This window comes from Pygocentrus nattereri, chromosome 6 (genome assembly GCF_015220715.1).
Source record: "Pygocentrus nattereri isolate fPygNat1 chromosome 6, fPygNat1.pri, whole genome shotgun sequence".
Lineage (NCBI taxonomy): Eukaryota > Metazoa > Chordata > Actinopteri > Characiformes > Serrasalmidae > Pygocentrus > Pygocentrus nattereri.
Genome location: NC_051216.1, coordinates 48,917,523 through 48,936,970, shown reverse-complemented (window position 1 = coordinate 48,936,970; position 19,448 = coordinate 48,917,523). Strand labels below are relative to the sequence as shown.

The 19,448-nt window shown below is 41.3% G+C and overlaps 1 protein-coding gene across 17 annotated transcripts in view; it reads left to right on the top strand.

Annotated features, from left to right (window-relative positions):
* col6a3 (collagen, type VI, alpha 3) overlaps positions 1-19,448 on the top strand; it is a 61,535-nt gene that overhangs the window by 24,902 nt on the left and 17,185 nt on the right. For all 17 annotated transcript variants that reach the window (XM_037539051.1, XM_037539043.1, XM_037539052.1 and 14 more), the window contains 21 exons: positions 4,510-5,127; positions 5,476-6,087; positions 6,313-6,909; positions 7,004-7,612; positions 7,763-8,097; positions 8,698-8,776; positions 9,149-9,294; positions 9,375-9,467; positions 9,581-9,634; positions 9,837-9,908; positions 10,009-10,035; positions 10,134-10,178; positions 10,901-10,954; positions 11,049-11,111; positions 11,753-11,818; positions 12,370-12,423; positions 14,564-14,599; positions 14,753-14,815; positions 15,065-15,127; positions 17,929-17,991; positions 18,330-18,392. In XM_037539051.1, the coding sequence (XP_037394948.1) occupies positions 4,510-5,127; positions 5,476-6,087; positions 6,313-6,909; positions 7,004-7,612; positions 7,763-8,097; positions 8,698-8,776; positions 9,149-9,294; positions 9,375-9,467; positions 9,581-9,634; positions 9,837-9,908; positions 10,009-10,035; positions 10,134-10,178; positions 10,901-10,954; positions 11,049-11,111; positions 11,753-11,818; positions 12,370-12,423; positions 14,564-14,599; positions 14,753-14,815; positions 15,065-15,127; positions 17,929-17,991; positions 18,330-18,392 (3,812 nt within the window). The remainder of the gene's footprint in view (positions 1-4,509; positions 5,128-5,475; positions 6,088-6,312; positions 6,910-7,003; positions 7,613-7,762; positions 8,098-8,697; positions 8,777-9,148; positions 9,295-9,374; positions 9,468-9,580; positions 9,635-9,836; positions 9,909-10,008; positions 10,036-10,133; positions 10,179-10,900; positions 10,955-11,048; positions 11,112-11,752; positions 11,819-12,369; positions 12,424-14,563; positions 14,600-14,752; positions 14,816-15,064; positions 15,128-17,928; positions 17,992-18,329; positions 18,393-19,448) is intronic.

The window sequence follows — 19,448 nt, the reverse complement described above, 5'->3', positions numbered from 1 at the left end:
ACCTCGAGGATTGGAAGTCAACTGCCTGCAGACAGCATCATTACTTTCCAAATTAAGAGAGTGGGAAATGCAAGGCACATAAAATGTCCTTGGGTTTATGTCTCTCACTTTTTAGTGCACTCCACTATGTTTACCTCTCATATTCGATCCACTGTCATAGCCTTGACCTCTCATGTCAATATCCAGCTTCCCACGTTTCTTAACAAGAACATCAGTCATGCCAACACCTGTACAATCAGTTATTTCTTGGAATTTCAAGAAATGCTTCCTCCCTGTGTTGTAACAAAATGTACGATCACAGTTATCTGTTCTGTTTTGCTCACATCTGGAGTACAACCTAGAATTATGGAGCAGTATTTAGCTGACCTCAGCATCATAAGACTTTCCTGCTGCTTCTGAGAAGCTAGCATTGCTATGGTTTCATTTTGTATGTCTTTACCTAAATAATGAACCTGCATTCCTTCTGAAGTTACTTTCCTAATGCATTCAGCCGTGTTGTCGAAAAGGCCAGTCATCTCCACTAGATTGAGGAAATTCACAATGTTACGCTCAAACAGTCTCTCCACGCGTCCATGGAATGCCAGGTTTAGCATAGCCAATACTTTCATAAGTCTAATCACCTTGTGCCAATGCATTCTCGGCAGCCTGATTTTGTGCATCTATTGTGTTTTGCAAGGCTAATCTGGTGCCCAACTCCATTTACAGAAACTCTTTCTATGTTCATTTGTTTTTTCATGTGTGTTAAGGATGCTTGACATATTTTTCAGTCTCTAACACAGTTGGTTGTTTTGTAAAAATGTGCGAAAAATTGTCGAGTGTGGCTTATTAGCCTAAAATTTGATTGAACTGTATGAGTCTCATGGCTAATGCATTTGATTGAAGTACATTTAAAAGCAAGTACTTTTGAACTACTTTGTACTCTTCCAATAGTATTCAGGGTTACGCTTTAAAGGACATGAATTAATGGATTTGGCAGCATTCTTTGAGGGCCATGCTTGCAAAATATATGCTCATGCACTGCCTAGGCTAGAATTCCTGAATGTTGATGCTAAATTAGATGTAGATGTGCACTTTGTTAGCTGCGGATGAGCTATGCAAAGTAATCACCTGTCCAGCCAATACAGACCAAAGTCAGTGTCACTCTTCAGTCCCTTCAGTTGTCCTTTCTCTCTCCACACCAGTATTAACCCCCTAAGATCCCAAGCTTATTACACACTAAAGCTTATTATTCAGTACATAGAGACACCAATGCAAACTGGCTGACCTGTTCTTATTTATTATTATCTTATTATCTTATTTATTCTTATCTTTTTTATATTGGATTATACAAGTGTGTAATAAAACCTTGGACCCATTGGTGGCCCCTGGCTATTAAAGGGCTTGACTAGTGTTGGTCAATTTCTTTTCTTGGTTTATTTGGGTGTTTAACTCACTGTAAGTAGTGGTACAATGACAATTATTTTACTACTAAGCTGCGATAGTAGGCTTTAACATAACATGGGATCATAGCCTGCTAGGCTAAATGGCAGATGCCTGCTATGCAATATTGACAGGCAAGTAGATACACCTCCTTGTTCTGATTGGCTGACAGGTGAGCAGATACGTCTAATCCTAATTGTAGCTATCATTTCAGTAGAATATAGCTGATCACTAAAGCCTCACAATGCCCCTATTATTTATGTCCTTTAGTTAGGTGTCCTGGCTGTGAGTGTGTGTCGTGTTTTCACACTCTTTTTTCACACATGCTGCACAATATTATCACAGCACCAGCCAACACTGGAATCAGCTACACATTCAGAGTATCAGTTACGCAGGCTGATATTTAAAAGGGCTACCAAAATAAGACGCTATGCAAAATCAACCAGCATGTGAACATGAAACAGAATTTTTTTATTCTGCAGTGATTAATTTGATTGCAGGGAGACGTAGGGAATAATATGCGTTTTCTGAGGTGCGTCAGTGTAGAAGAGAGATAAAAGCAAGCTGTGCACTCAGTCAACACACAGCACAGAGTTCACTAACCCAAATCTTAAAGATGACTACAAATTACAGGAAAAATGTTGAACTGTATTTACACCCACATAACCAGCTCCCATTGGGTTTAGTTTGACAGTTGACAGCTAAAATAATATTAAATAAGAACTGTTGTATATTGGAAGTGAAATAAAATTCAGTTAAAATAATGTTCTTCCTGATGTCACTGGATGAACAGTAGTTTATTTGATAGTTTATGGTTAATTGGTTAAATAATTACATTTGTAAAAGTTTGAACTATTACAACACTCGCTAACAACTCAGATACTCAGATTATCATTAATTCCTTTGCACATAACTTCCACACATAATTTTAATACAATTTTTTCCATTAATGTCCATTAACCCTTTACATCCCAGGTGTATCACATACTAAAGCTTATTATTCAGTAACTACAGGGACTTAACTGCAAACTTGTTAAGCAATACTTAGATACTTAGATTCTAGAAGTGTGTAATAAAACTTTGAGCCCACCAGTGGACCCTGACCTCTTTAGGGGTTATTAGTTTTAAAAAGTTTTGTCCTCTGAGTTTCCATTTTGAAGGTTTTAAAGGTTTTGTCTTGACATCACCGATACACTCCCTGGGGTTAGATATTCAGTGTGATAAAGATTATTAATTTCTTTCTGCTGCGTCCTTAGGCTACAGCCAACCATTACGCACAGAATAAGTGCACTAGGACCAGAATATGTAATTGCAAAGAGGATAGATGCCATTTCCCTTTTTTAAATTTAGTATTTTTATTGATACTTTATTATAGAATATATAACAAAAAGTATGTGTCTGCCTGACCATCACAACTATATGAACTTGTTGCACATCCAATTCCCAAACAATAAGCATTAACTTGGAACTCTAAAAATAGTCCCAGACCTTTATCCCTCCTACACTAAGTCCCAGACAGTAAAGCGTGATTCATCACTCCAGAGAACACATTTCTACTGCTCAAGAGTTCAGGGGTGACATGCTTTACACCACTTCACTCAATGCTTGGTACTGCACATAGTGATTTTAGGATTATGTTCAGCTCCTTGGACATCACAATGCACAAGTTCTTGTGCTGATGTTGCCTACAGAGACAGTTTGAAACTAGTGAGTGATGCAACAGAGGATAGGCATTTTTAAGGGCTATGCTCCTAAGCACTTCTATTTATTAATAATTTAAAAATTATAGTTGTCGGGACAGATCTAGCAGGTCAGCAATTTCACAAGCTGACTTTGGGCAAAGGCAGCATCCTATGACAATGCCATGTTTAAAGTCACCGAGCTCTGCAGTGTGACCCTCTTTTTTTGTCTATGGAGACTGCATGACTAAAGGGTGGAGAGCTCTCTCTGGGTTGGGGATAAGCTCTTGCCTCAAGTGGAGGAGTTTAAGTGTCTCGGGGTCTTGTTCACAAGTGATGGTACAAGGGAGCGGGAGATTGACAGGCGGATTGGTGCTGGGTCAGCAGTGATGCGGGCTCTTTACCGGTCTGTTGTGGTAAAGAAAGAGTTGAGCCATAAGGCAAGGCTCTCAATTTACTGGTCGATCTACGTTCCCACCCTCACCTATGGTCATGAGCTTTGGGTAATGACCGAAAGAATAAGATCGCGATTACAAGCGGCCGAAATGAGTTTCCTCCGCAGGGTGGCTGGACTCTCCCTTAGAGATAGGGTGAGAAGTTCAGTCATCCGGGAGGGACTCGGAGTAGAGCCGCTGCTTCTTCACGTCGAGAGGAGCCAGGTGAGGTGGTTCGAGCATCTTGTTAGGATGCCTCCTGGACGCCTCCCTTGGGAGGTGTCACAGGCAAGTCCACCCAGGAGGAGACCCCGGGGAAGACCCAGGACACGCTGGCGTGACTATATCGCCCAGCTGGCCTGGGAGCACCTCGGAATCCCCCCTAGAGAGCTAGTGGAAGTGGCTGGGGAAAGGGAGGTCTGGGCCTCATTGCTTAGGATGCTGCCCCCGCGACCCGAACCCCAGAGAAGCGGAAGATAATGGATGGATGGATGGATGGATGGATGGATGGATGGATGGATGGATGGATGGATGGATGGATGGACTGCATGACTATGTGCTTGATTTTATACACCTGTTACCAGTCAGCGTGGCTGAAACATCTGAAATGGATTTTCACTTTCTTGGCCATGTGATATTTGATTGAGACAGCACCGTAGAAACAGTGGTTTTACATTACTAAGCGCTCGATCTGCTGTAAATGACCACTTGCTGCAATTAAACTGTGTTCAATGTTTGGTCTGTAAGGGGAAATACGCAATCCAATATGATTCTTTACTGTAAATGAGCAAAAATGAGTATAAATAAATAGTATACATAAGTGAAGGCTTTAATTCATGGTAATTGAGTTTAATTCATGGTTCAAACTTTTAGAAATTTGGTATGCATGTAAATAATAGAGATGTCCATGAAATAAGGGCTCACCTCAAGGGGGCACCAAAAATTGATGGATATATTTTTGTTCATTTTAAATGCAGCTGAGTCCCAGGGTCCCAAGAAGGATGTTGTCTTTGTGATTGATGGATCTGACGGTGTTGGGAGAGAGTTCCCCATCATCCAGGAGTTTGTCCGCAGAGTTGTGGAGAACCTAAATGTTGGCGAAAACAAGATCCGTGTAGGCGTAGTGCAGTATGGAGACACGCCACGTCCAGATATATACCTCAACTCACACAAGACCAAAGAAGGTGTTCTAACTGCTATCAAAGAACTCAGACAACAAGGAGGAAGACAGCGCAACCTCGGAGCAGCCATGACTTTTGTCATTCGTGAAGTCCTGGATTCAAGACGTGGTGGCAGGAAACAGGAGGGTGTCCCACAGTTCCTGGTAGTAATTTCAGGAGGAAGATCGACAGATAATATAAGAACACCAGCAAATACTCTGAAACAGACAGGAATTGTGCCTTTTAGTATTGGAACACGGGATGTTGATCCTCAAGAATTGCAGGTAATCTCCTATGTTCCCAGTTTTGCCTACACCGTGGATGATTTGCCTGGCCTTTACACTGTCCAAGATGACCTTATCACCACAGTAACAGAGTTGTCAAATGAAGAACTGGCCAGATTGCAACCCCGGATTTTTTACACCAATATGACAGGTAATTACATTAAATTTTATATTTAAAAAAAAATTATTTCTATTTTATCTATTTTAAAATGATTTCTATTTTTTATTTTATTTCTATTTTCTATGTCTGTGTGTGTATGGCTGTATATATAAATCTTTGTCTTACAACGTGCTTAGGATTTGCAAACTATGAACAGCACATCAAATGTTTAATTTACAAAAAAGTTTTTTTCCATTTCTGCTGTTAGAACACTGGACTGATGTAAAGATGTTATTTTTAATGACATATGCAGAATATAATCTTTATAAGTTCTTTTTTCGTCAAAAATACAATTTATTCTCATCATATTTGTTTGTCGTTTGTGTCAAATCACTGTAGTACCTCCAACATCAAATGGAGGGAAGAAAGATGTTGTCTTCCTTGTTGATGGAACAACTACGATGCGCAGCGAATTCCCAGCAATACGAGACATGATTCAGAGGGTTGTGGAGAAGCTAGATGTTGGTTTAGACAAAGTGAGAGTTTCAGTTGTACAATACAGTGAAGATCCCAAACGGGAGTTCCTCCTAAATGAGCACTCCACCAAAGAAGAGGTTCTCCAGGCAGTGAGAAGAATGAGAAGCAAAGGTGGCAGAGTACTGAACACTGGCCAAGCACTGAACTGGGTCTCAAAGAACATCTACCAGAGATCAGCTGGCAGCCGAATCGAAGAGCGCGTACCCCAGTTTCTCATCCTGGTGACGGGAGGAAAGTCAAACGATGACGTATCTGAGCCTGCCAAGCAACTCAAATTGAATGTTGTGGCTCCTTTGGCAGTTGGATCAAATAATGCTGATTTAGAGGAGCTGAAACTGATCTCTCTGGGTTCAGAGCATGCCTACACAATTAGAGACTTCCGGCAGCTGCCATCAGTAGAGCAGCAGCTTTTGGTTACAGTTAACACTATGAATTCTGAAGAAATCATCAGACGTGCATCTACTGTGGATACAGGTACACAAGTGACATTATTCAACTCAGTGTTTTATTAATTTAATTATAAGTAGTCATTGTTTGAATGTACGGGAAAAACATTACAAAACAGCTATGTTTTTGCAAAATGTCAGTTATGGTTCTCTAACTTCTGAGAGACAGACCTCAAATAAAAGTCCAGTTTCCAATCTACAGTGTTTAGGAGCATTTAATGTATTAAATTTAATGCTTTTTTTTAACTTTCAGGCCTTAATCTTGGAAAAAAAGACATTATCTTCCTTGTTGATGGATCTGACAACGTTGGACAAAGTGGAATTGCACATATCCGTGACTTCATTATAAAGATTGTCCAGCAGCTCAATGTGCGGCCTGATCAAGTGCGCGTGGCTGTGGTACAGTATGCAGAGAGACCCAAGACTGAGTTTTCCCTCCTCACTCATGACAACAAGCAGTCGGTCATTTCAGCTGTCAAGAGACTGCGTCATATGGGTGGTCGTGGCACAAACCTAGCTGAGGCTATTGAGTATGTGATTAGAAATGAGTTGAAGGCATCTGCAGGGGCTCGGGGTTCAGAGGCCTCTCAGCATTTGGTGGTGCTCACAGGTGGAAGGTCCACCTCTGATGTCTCTGCATATGGCCCACTCCTCAAAGGCGCTGAGGTGAATTGTATAGGAATTGGCGCTGGGGCAGCAGATTCCAGGCAACTTAGACAGATTGCAACCACACCAGATGATGTTCTACATGTACCTACCTTTCCCGCACTTCCAACCATTCAGGATCCATTCATTGCAAGACTCAATGGATCAATATCAGTTGAACCTCCCATTGATGAGCCCACCCCAAGTAAGTGGAGCTATGTTGCTAAACAATGCATGTAACAAATTATATATCAATTTTGAAAGTAATTTTAATATATTGTCTTGTTGTCATCCCCTAGGCCTTCTTCCAAATGCTAAGACTGCAGACATTGTCTTTTTGGTTGATGGTTCAATTAACCTTGGCAGGAGTAATTTCAAAGAGGTCATGGAGTTTATCATCAACCTCATCGACCTCTTCTTCACAGAAAATGACAACCTTCGAATTGGTCTGGCGAGCTATGCTGCAGATGTGACTGATGTTTTCTATCTCAATACACATAACAATAAGGACGAAATCATCACTGCCATTGGCAAGGCAGAATATAAAGGTGGCCGGGGGATTAATACTGGCAATGCCATTAAGCACATTCAGCGAGCACACTTTGTGAAAGACAGAGGTAGTCGGAAGGATGAAGGTGTCCCTCAGATCCTGATGTTGGTCACTGGTGGACGTTCTCAAGATGATGGTAAAGCAGCAGCGCTGGGCCTTAAATCCACAGGTGTGCGCTTATATGCTATTGGTGTTGGTGATATTGAGGATGAGCTTAATGACTTAGGCAGTGAGCCAACAACAGTGGCCCGGGCCAGCAACGTCCAAGAGCTTTCTGAGTTGAATGAGCAGATTTTGGAAACACTTGACGACGAAATCAGGGGAAAATTGTGTGTAGGAGGGACTGAGCCTGCAAAAGGTGAGACATTCAGTAGAATCATTTAGCTACATTTATTTATCCTTTTTCCTTTTATTACCTTGATTCACCATAATGAATTACTTGCTGATTGAACAGCTACAGATTTGCTCACAAAATGTTTTAAAACCTTTTGTTTTCCAACATGTGCAGTTTGCAACTTGGATGTCCTTGTGGGCTTCGATGTATCTTCACAGAACATCTTTGTGGCTCAGAGATCATTGGAGTCCAAGATGTCTGCCATTCTCCAGCGAATTACCCAGATGCAGGCAATCAGCTGCTCTCCTAATCAAGCCCCATCAATACAAGTAGGCATATTGGCAATGGACTCTGCCTCTGAGCCTGTTCAGCTGGACTTCACTGACAGCTACACGCAGCTCATGGAGTCCTTCAGGGCCCTGCGCAGCCGTGGACCCTTCGTCCTGAATGGCAAAACCATTGATGCATATATTGCAAGATTCAGGAACCAACCTTCAGGCAGAGTAAAGGTACGTTTGTTGTCTTCTGCACATTTATCCCTTCATTTATCTGCTGCTGTGTCATTAAGAACTAAGTTACTGGAAAAGTATTATTTTCTTGCTTAGTTTTTTCCTTCCCCTCTGTATTTCTAATGTACAGCCCATATGTGCTTTAATATGCACCCACATTTGTCTGAGGACCCTCCGAATTCCTATATTATGTAGCATGACATGTAGAGATATAGGCAAATATGACAAATCTATCTAGATAGCTTATGACAGCAGTGTATTATTTATTAATCACACCATGTACTGAACTCACATTACAGCAATTCCATGCACTTATGCCAGTCTTTTATACCTCAAAGACAGCAGTAACCAAATATCTATTATTTATAACATTGGGGAGTGAACTGAAACACAGTTCACCATCATGGTTAGAATCGAATAACACTTAAGTTGCATTTGAACGTATCTTTGGGCTAACAATAACGAAGAATAACAAAATAATGATTTGCAGTGGAAAAGTACAAAAAGGAAATCTGTACAGTGCAGAAAACAGATCTTCACTTTAAATTTAAATGGATTTATATTTCATTTCATTTATGTTTGCTTTTCACACACATAAAGGTTGTAATCCACCTCACCGATGGACTAGATGCCCAGTATAACATCATGAAACAGCGAGTTGAGCAGATGCAGACTGCAGGTAAGATGGGATCCAGTGCTGGTAAATGCTCAAAAATGTTACCGTCACTTCTTTATAGCCATGACTATAAATTACACTGAAGAAAATTAGACACTTAATGGTTCAAAAAAGGTGGAATAACTTATTTATTCACATAATAATCTTTATTTTGTGTACAATAAAAACTCAATCTATAAAGAAACATACTCAAATATTATAAACAAGCCATCAAAAGGTACATGACAAATAATGTAAATAATATTGAATTATTTACAAACATTTTCACATTTTTAGTTATTTGCCTTAAAAACACTCCTTGAAAAACATTTAAACACTTTATTGAAAGTAAATATTCCAAACTTTTGAATGGTGGTGTACATTGTTGTCTTCTAGGCATCAATGCCTTCGTCTTGGTTGCTCTGGAGAGGGTACCACGGTTTGAGGAAGCAGTATTACTGGAATTTGGGCGGGGTTTTAGGTACACACGCCCTCTGCGTGTTAACCTAATGGACTTGGACTATGAACTGCTGGAGGAACTGGTAAAAATGACATGTCAAAATATTAACTAGTGTTCTTCAAATCTGCAGTCATTTTGAATGATGTCTCCTGTTTTGTGTAGGACAACATTGCCGAACGAGAGTGCTGCTCTGTGCCTTGCAAGTGCACTGGCCAGAGAGGAGACAGAGGATCAGTCGGCCTTCCTGGACCAAAGGTAACCGAGTCGCTTGTTTAGAGATTGTATACTACGCTAAAATCAGTCCAGAGAGGCTTAAAGGTGCAGCGTTAATGTACATTTGATGTTCATGTCTGTTTCATTTCTAAAAGGGACTACCAGGCGGCCAGGGCTACAGAGGACATCCTGGTGATGAAGGTGGACCTGTGAGTGTTAATGTCAATCAGAAAATTAATGTAGCTCAGAATTACATTATATGGTTTTTATTGTTCTTCTTCCTTTTTTTCTTCTTTTTTATTTTTTGTGTTGTTGCTTTGGCAAAAAACATATAAAAGCACTGTTAATCCTTTAAAGTCTATGATGTATATGTGTCCGACCTTTATTTTTCTACAAAATACAATCCTACAGGGAGAGCGAGGTCCTCTCGGGGTGAATGGCACTCAAGGTTTCCAAGGATGCCCAGGGCCAAGGGGTGTAAAGGTGGGGCAATTATAATGAGCTGTAAAGTTTCAGAGTGGCAGCACTTTGTTGTCATAAAATAGCCATAAATCTTAATCAAATGGGTTTTTCTGTCTTTCAGGGTGCACGAGGGTACAATGGTGAAAAGGTAAGGACTTTTTAGATTTAGAATTTTAGATTTTGTGTTATACTGTATGTACTATATTTATATGTATACTGTATGTATGTGTCTTTTCCTTTTTCTAGGGAGAGACTGGAGAAATTGGGCTGGATGGTATCAATGGGGAGGAGGTAAGTTGTCTTGTAACGACTGATTTCGGGAACTGTTAAAAATGAGAGTTCAGCTCAACTTAAAATGATAAAGTAACTAATTACCCAGCTTTTCTTGCGTTGACTCAACTTGAGGACACAGTTTTCCCACTATTCAGGACTCTCCATCACAGTCCTTCTGGACATTCTTCCTCTTGGGAACACACATACGAACAGCTGTGGCATCGCTGGGGCTCAAACTCACAACCTTCTCTTGGGGTGATGGCTCAGTCCACTGCACCGCTGGAGAAAGTATTTGTTATTTAACTTTGAAGCGTGACGTCGTCTCATGTGGTGCAACTGTCAAGAAATTCATTCCAACATCAGGAGGTTGTGAGTTTGAATCCCAGCTATACCACTGCTGTCTATATCCAGAATCCCAAGAAGAAAATATTCCAGATCGGACTGTGTGATAGAAGGAGTGCCAGCTAGTGGAGAAACTGAGTAAAAAATTGCCAATTCAGTTTAGTTTATCTAACAGAGATGCAGATCTAGAAACAGTAGCTGGAAGAATTTTAGATTCAACCAAGACGACTTAGAGTTGGGTCTCAAAACCCATGTAATCAGTTACTTTATAATCTGTTAAGCAGACTCATTTTTACAGTGGGTAGGAAATTTATTAATTTATCTTCATGTATTAATTGCAATGAATTAATTGGCCAGTCTTCATATAATCTCTCTGAGTAAAACCTGTGATTTGTCAGGGCAAGAGTGGAGTTGCTGGCCCACCAGGAGACAGAGGCAACCCTGGCCGGAGGGTAATTAATTTCATCATAAGAATTTCTAAGTGAATGATGGATTATTATCTGGCTTCTTTAAATGTCTTCTCTTTCATGATTTCTCTGTATGTAGGGTCCTAAAGGTGCCAAAGGCCAGGCAGGAGATGTGGGCCAGACTGGTATACGAGGAGATCCAGTATGTGTTGGCCAGTTTGGCCAGTTTTACAGTAGACTTTGTTATTGTCATCATTAGCTTAGTTGCTAAACCTACCCTCTAAAAACACTAAACACATTCAGGATGTTTACCAGGAACACAGTTGTGTGCTGAGCTGAGTTCAGGTGGTTACCCATCTGTTTGAATTTACTCATCAATATGCATAAATTATTTTAGATTTCTACTATAGATTTGTGAACATAAGTTGTTTTTAAATTACAGCAGGCTAAACCTGACAGGAGCTGGTTTTAATCTTTTTGCTGGTTAGTGTTATCAAACGCTCTGTTTATCAACTTGATTTTATTAACAGATATGCCTTTGAAATGTCTCTTCATCTTTTGTCTACTATTAGTATTTTTGTCTGTTCTAATAACACAGGATGCATTAATCACTTTAGATGCTTAGTATGGTGTAAACCTAAAACTGACTTTGCTGTTTATTTTATTGTTTTAGATATTTTGCTGGAAAGTCGGTTCAGTAACGTTCAGCATATTCGATTTATGTTTACATACACTTTGTCACATTTGTGAACAGAAACACTTCTGATGTTTGAAGAGTAAATAACTGCAAGCTCAGTCTGACTTTAAATGAAGTCCGTAAGTGATGTTCTCTGTGTTTAACAGGGCACAACGGGGCAAGACAACAGCCAGAGAGGACCAAAGGGAGATCCAGGAGATGCTGGACCACCGGTAGAATTTCTTATTGCCTACTTATGCTGCTCTTTATATATATATATATATATATATATATATATATATATATATACATATAATGTTTGCAACACATTGCTTGATCTGATAAAATTGTTGTGAGCCTCTGTGGTCAGTTGTTATAACACTGGTAAAAACCTTTTTTGACTATGAAGAAATTTTGATAACCAGCTTCTACAGCGTTGCTGCAAAACAACACAGATGCAATGTTACTGCAAAGCACTTCTAGCTTCTGGACACCGAGCCATGGTGACTTTGTGAAATCTGAAACTTTCTAAAATGTTTTATTTATTTATTTATTGGTGTTATGTGGTTCAGTAAAACATAGAAGTGGTAAAATCTTAATGTGTATTATTGCTTTTATACAGGTTAAGTGTCTTTGACCAATACCATGATAGTACCATTATGGTTGATCCCTTTGGTCACTGATATAATGATAGGACATTTCAGTGCCATTACATCCCTGTAATCAACCAACAAAACAGGTTTTAAATGATTGAAAATATTGATGGTGGTTTTATCTCTAACAGGGAGAGCCTGGTGAGGACGGTAGGAGAGGAGAGGCAGGAGAACCAGGCAGACGGGTATGTTTTCCCTGAACAAACCAATCATTTCTGCTGCTGCCCTGTTCTGAACAAATAATTCTCTGAATTATTAAGGTAATTTGAGATCTGTCAGTTAGCCAGTTGGCTAAAAATCACAGTTATGCTAGCTGTCAAATTCAGCAAATAACCTTTGATTTGGGACAGATTTCCTCAGTATTTACCATGTTAAAACATCACAAAGTAGCAATGAACCCAGACGTACTTACATGATTGTGAAAATCAGCAGAACTGTATGAGGAAGGCGTGTGGCGTAAACATTAAACAGCTCTGCTAGAAAAGGAGAGGTCAACCGCTGGTCTGTGCTGTTTTATTCAGCAGGGAATCTGAGGAAAAAAAGTCTTGAGTCCAGATTGAGAACTCCAGCCCCCAAATCGCTGTATGTTTACAGATATGGGGTCTGGGAATGTACGTCACATTGTGCTACATTAGGAATCGTTCCACCATAATGGCAGCGTTAGTTCTCTGTTAATGTGCTGCAAATTTGTAAGTAATCGTATTTGATTGTAAGTAATCTTACGAGATACTTTTTTATTTATTTTTGTTTTTCTGTCATTAAAGATTGTATGTTTATTTTGTGTTACTGCAACAAAATATCGCCCACTTGGCCTTCTGCACACTCTGCAGAATCATTTTAATTATTAGCCCGTTTTACAGTGCGCTGCACTACAATCCCCAGCATGCCCTGCAACACAATGTGAACTGCCTTTCAGTCTACAGTCTATGATACAATTACACCAATATTTTACACCAGTCATATCACTAAACACACTAACTGAGTTTCAGGTCAACCGACATAAACTCTATAAACACTCAGCAGCTCAGAAACTGATCACAACAATTACTGAACGTGCAGAAAATAAAAGAAGCCAGGTGTGTAGAACAGGTAGGCTTAAAAGACATTTAAAGAGATTTAACAGTTTTCTGTTGCTAATCGCGCCTCCCTCCCCCTCTCTCTCTCTCTCTCTCTCTCTCTCTCTCTCTCTCTCTCTCTCTCTCTCCCTCTCCCTCCCTCCCTCTCTCTCTCTCCCTCTCTCCCTGTCTCTCTCTCCCTCCCTCTACCTCTCTCTGCCTCTCTCTCTCTCCCTCCCTCCCTCTCTCTCTCCCTCCCTCCCTCTCTCTCTCTCTCTCTCTCTCCCTCCCACCCTCTCTCTCTCCCTCCCTCCCTCCCTCTCTCTCTCTCTCTCTCTCTCTCCCTCCCTCCCTCTCTCTCTCCCTCCCTCCCTCTCTCTCTCTCTCTCTCTCTCTCCCACCCTCTCTCTCTCCCTCCCTCCCTCTCTCTCTCTCTCTCTCTCTCCCTCTCTCTCTCTCTCTCTCTCCCTCCCACCCTCTCTCTCTCCCTCCCTCCCTCTCTCTCTCTCTCTCTCTCCCTCCCTCCCTCTCTCTCTCTCTCTCTCTCTCTCTCTCTCCCTCCCTCCCTCTCTCCCTCCCTCCCTCTCTCTCTCTCTCTCTCTCTCTCTCCCTCCCTCCCTCTCTCCCTCCCTCCCCTCTCTCTCTCTCTCTCTCTCTCTCTCTCCCTCCCTCTCTCTCTCCCTCCCTCCCTCTCTCTCTCTCTCTCTCTCTCTCTCCCTCCCTCCCTCTCTCTCTCTCTCTCCCTCCCTCCCTCTCTCTCTCTCTCTCTCTCCCTCCCTCTCTCCCTCTCTCTCTCTCTCACCCTCCATCCCTCCCTCTCTCTCTCTCTCTCTCTCCCATCTCTCTCTCTCTCTCTCTCTCTCTCTCCCTCCCACCCTCTCTCTCTCCCTCCCTCCCTCTCTCTCTCTCTCTCTCTCCCTCCCTCTCTCTCTCTCTCTCTCTCCCTCCCTCCCTCTCTCTCTCTCTCTCTCTCCCCTCTCTCTCTCTCTCTCTCTCTTTTTTGTTGAGATTTTTGAATATGGCCTTTTTAGTGTTTGAGTTTGCTGCTAGTTGGCTTGTACTGTTCGCTGTTGTGCAGTGTGTGATATTCTGTCACTTCCTGGTGAAACACTGTTAATTAGTGCAGACTGGATGATTCCTCATCCTGCACCGGTATAGCTGGACTGGGAAATTACCAGACTGAACTGCTTGTGATTGCACCGTTAGTTGAGATTGTCCTCCAAAGACTCACAGTAGTGATTGTGGCCTCTTACTCACTCTTTTTAAACAGGGTGCTGATGGTAGGAGAGGACCACCTGGACAAGCTGTGAGTAGGCTGGAGTCTTCATTCCACCATCTGGAATCAATTCATTTACCATTTTAAAAAATGTGCAGTGTGCCTTGCGTTGTGTACTCGTTCTGTAAGCGGGACGACACGATGTTATCACTCTGCCTGACATTGAACATTACTGTCCTCCAGGGTCCTCCTGGAAAGCCTGGTGAAAACGGTCTCCCAGGACAGCCTGGAATTGGAGGGTCTCGGGTGAGTTTAAAGTGTTTTTTATTGCAATGAAATATAAATGAAAAGTTAATGTAATTTATGCATGAGTACAAAAAGCAAATGAAATATTTTTAAAAATCAGATTTGATTTTTTTCCAGCAAAACAAAGGCATATTGAGCTTTTCTTATCCTTATAGAATATTATATACCACACAACATTTGTCAGAACTTTTAAAAATTAAACACTATTAGTTTTAGTCCTATATATTAATTGTGTTTGTGTCTTTTTAGGGTCCCAGTGGACCTATTGGAACACCAGGAAGCAGGGGAGAGGATGGCAACCCTGGACCGAGAGTAAGAGCCTTACCTCTATAACGAAACTTCAATGTGTATATTAATTGTAAAACTATCAAACATTAGCTCATGTTCACTCAAACAGATTCTTAACATGCTCATTTATCTTTTGTATGTAAATAGTTTCTCCCAGCAGTCACTTTTTCTCTTCATCTAAATACAGATAGGATGTCTATTTATTAGCTCTGTCTTTTATTTAGTTAGTTTTAGGTTTTATTGTTGATAGTGATGACCAGACATATGAGTTTTAGGGATAAGAATATACATTTATCCTCAAAAGCCAGTTACATGTAAATGTAAATGCACCAGTGGCTGTATGTACAGTTAAAACAGGTGATTTATTGTGCTGTGCTGTCCAGTTCAGTGGTGATAATTAAATAATCTGGTCCATTTACTATAATAATAATAATAATTTCAGTATTTGTTCAGTATTCAGTTTTTGCAACTTTAAAATCAACTGTAATTTGAAACAGTATAAGATTAAAAAAAAAAAAAAAAAAAAAAAAAAAAAAAAAAAAAAACTGCAATTTCCCCCTGGGATCAATAAAGGAATCTGAATCTGAATCTGAATAAGATAAGATAAGATGTAGTGGAGGGGTGATGTAGTGGAGGGGTGATGTAGTGGAGGGGTGACGTAGTGGAGGGGTGATATAGTGGAGGGGTGATGTAGTGGAGGGGTGATATAGTGGAGGGGTGATATAGTGGAGGGGTGATGTAGTGGAGGAGTGATGTAGTGGAGGGGTGATGTAGTGGAGGGGTGATATAGTGGAGGGGTGATGTAGTGGAGGGGTGATGTAGTGGAGGAGTGATGTAGTGGAGGGGTGATATAGTGGAGGGGTGATATAGTGGAGGGGTGATATAGTGGAGGGGTGATGTAGTGGAGGGGTGATGTAGTGGAGGAGTGATGTAGTGGAGGGGTGATGTAGTGGAGGGGTGATATAGTGGAGGGGTGATATAGTGGGGGCACTGATTCAGTACAGCAGCAGAGATAAATATAACCTGTACATCCTTGTTTATAACCTGTATAACCCCTTCATGTCTATACCCCCTCATATTCTTAACCTGTATATACTATACTTACTGTACATTGTAACATACACTTTTATATTTCTGCTAAGCACTTCTGGATGGATGCAAACTGCATTTCGTTGCTTTGTACTTGCGACATACGCAATGACAATAAAGTTGAATTCTATTCTATTCTATTCTAAATAAGTGGACATGAAGTGCCGTTGCAGTGATTGTCTAATTGGAGTTTAAGAGTCTCACGGCTTCAGGGAAGAAGCTGTTCCTCAGTCCTACCTGAGGGGAGCAGGTGAAGAGTGTGTGTGCTGGATGGGTGGGGTCCTTCATGATGCCAGTTGCCCTTTTCCTGCATCTAGAGGTGTAAATGTCCATGGTGGTGGGAAGGCTGACTCCAACAGTCCTCTGTGCAGCCTTCACAAATGTTGAGGACAACATTAGATACACAAGGAATGGACTGCACTGAGAATGAGTGGCGATGTCAGAAAGCGTGCTCTGGAAACAGCTGAGCTGAATCATTTAATGTGTGACAGGTTTCGGGCTTGTCTCTCTGAAGTTCTGCTCCATAAATCAGTCATGTTTTATTATACAAAGGGCAATAAACACACAGGCACTAGTTTCCCTAAAACAGGACACAAGGTGCATCAGAAATGGGCCACTAATCACTAAACCCTGCATTCAACTGTCTGGATCACTATACAGATCAATACTGCAGGGAGCAGAATTGAGAACCGTCTGTCTGTGTTTGTCACGCTGTGAGATCAGACCTCTGCATTTAACCCGTCCGTGCAGTGAAACACACTAGTGAACACACACACTAGGGGGCAGTGAGCACACTTGCCCGGAGCGGTGGGCAGCCCTATCCACGGCGCCCGGGGAGCAGTTGGGGGTTAGGTGTCTTGCTCAAGGGCACTTCAGTCATGGACTGTCAGCCGAGGGGATCAAACCACAGGGCTGGTTCCCTCACCTCCAGCCTACGACTGCTGAATTTATGATGGTAGTAAACAGCTTTGGTCACTACTTACAAACAACGCAGTGCATTATGTGTACCCCCTATCTGCTAGGGTATATTGGTTGTACACTATTTTTTGCAGTGCACTGTGGGATTGTTTAAGTACACTGGATATGTTTTCAGACACTGCTACAAAATGGCAGCCCCCAAAATAGTGCGCTGCATAGTGAGTAGGGCGCCGTTTCGGACGCAGCTATCATAAATAGTCACTTGCAATGTTGTCACCGCATTCCACCGTGACAGATCTCGCTGGATTGCGCTGGTGTGATACAAATAAAAATAAGAAACAAATATCAGAGAAATCTGGGGAAGTAAACAAGCTGATATGCCATTTGCTGTTTCTCACAATGAGGCCAGACCAGCACTGCATTCTTACTACTAATACTACACTTACAAGGTGTTCCTGACTGACCCTCAGTGACAGTATCTCTGCTTATGATCACTAGACGCACGACTAGTTACGATGCATATTACTGTTTGTTGTGCACCTGAAATTTATTGGTAGTTTTAAATGAAATTTTCTTAACATGTGGGTTAGGAAAGACTCCAAGCTTACGTTCAGCTGGTGCAACTGACCCCTGAACTTGTTTGTTTCTCCGCCTTTAAGCATGAACAGATCTGATGGAACGTTCCGTCCTAATAGAGATTTCTCTCCTATACAATAATAAGGTGCCATGCGGCAAATGAGGAAGAGGATGCATGTTGTTACGTTAGTGTGTTCAATGCCTAAACACAACAAAATGATCAACTCTCTATCGTACTTTAGGGCGCTGGAGGAGCCCAAGGGTCTCCTGGAGAGAAGGGCAGACGAGGGCCAGTTGGACGCAAGGTGTGTCACACAGCTGAAAACGGCTTCAGTGTCTCCTCTGTTATGTGTTATTATATTCTTCATTCTTCATATTTGCACCTAATATCTCTTCTACTAATCGCGCTGTATAATCTGTGGCAGAACGCCACAATATCAATATCAGACTTTGATTTAACCCCTTAAACAGCTGATCAGTCCAGAGATTTATTAAACAGTTGTATAATCTAAGAGCAGCTGAGCCGGTTTGCACGGAAGTCCCTGTATTTACTGAATAATAAGCTTTAGTCTGTAATAAGACTGGGATTTTAAGAGGTTAAGATGTTTGTTGAAATGTAGTCACTCTCCCTTAATCACTGTAGGGTGAACCCGGTGAAACGGGACCAAAAGGCACCGTGGGACCACTGGGACCCAGAGGAGAACCTGTAAGTTGAAAGTTAAAATGCCTAGTGCTAATGTATATCACTTCACATACAGGTGTGCAGCGTGATATGCTGCTGCTATTGTGCCATGATTAATGATTATATCATGGGTATTATTTCTATAAGTGACTAATTGATAGCATTCCAATGATGTCACAATTGTGCTGCCGCTATTTTGGTATCAACATCAAGTTCATTTCATGCAGTGCTGTGGCTGGAATGAGATAAAGCCATAACTGGTCCAGCAAAGGCAGTAAAACGTGTTTTAATCCCATGTTTAAATCTAATTGTTAAAGTGTATTAACTGATATATTTGAGTGTGGTGTTTTGATTTTATTTGATTGGTTGCTGTATTGATAAGAAATGAAAGCTGAAATCTAAACGACTGAGATTTCCCGCTGTGTTATTAGCGCCCCGTCCCAAACGAATAAACGAATACTAGCTAATTGGTGTGTACAAGGAGCACGTATCCCATTAGAAGTGCACTCATTAGTAGGTGAAGTACAGAAGTGTGTGGTTTGGGATGCGGCATTAGATCAGCCAGTGAGACGCGATCAACAGCTGCTCTGCTGAGCTGCCATTAAACACCTCCAAGAGAAAGACTGAGGCGTTTGATGATTAAGGAACTTTTATTGGGGTAAATGAATGCGGTTATTGGTGTAAACGAATGCAGTTATTGGGGTAAACGAATGCAGTTATTGGGGTAAATGAATGCGGTTATTGGGGTAAACGAATGCAGTTATTGGGGTAAACGAATGCAGTTATTGGGGTAAATGAATGCAGTTATTGGGGTAAATGAATGCGGTTATTGGGGTAAATGAATGCAGTTATTGGGGTAAATGAATGCGGTTATTGGGGTAAATGAATGCGATTATTGGGGTAAATGAATGCGATTGTTGGGGTAAATGAATGCGCTTATTGGGGTAAATGAATGCGGTTATTGGGGTAAATGAATGCGATTGTTGGGGTAAATGGATGCAGTTATTGGGGTAAATGAATGCGGTTATTGGGGTAAATGAATGCGATTATTGGGGTAAATGAATGCAGTTATTTGGGTAA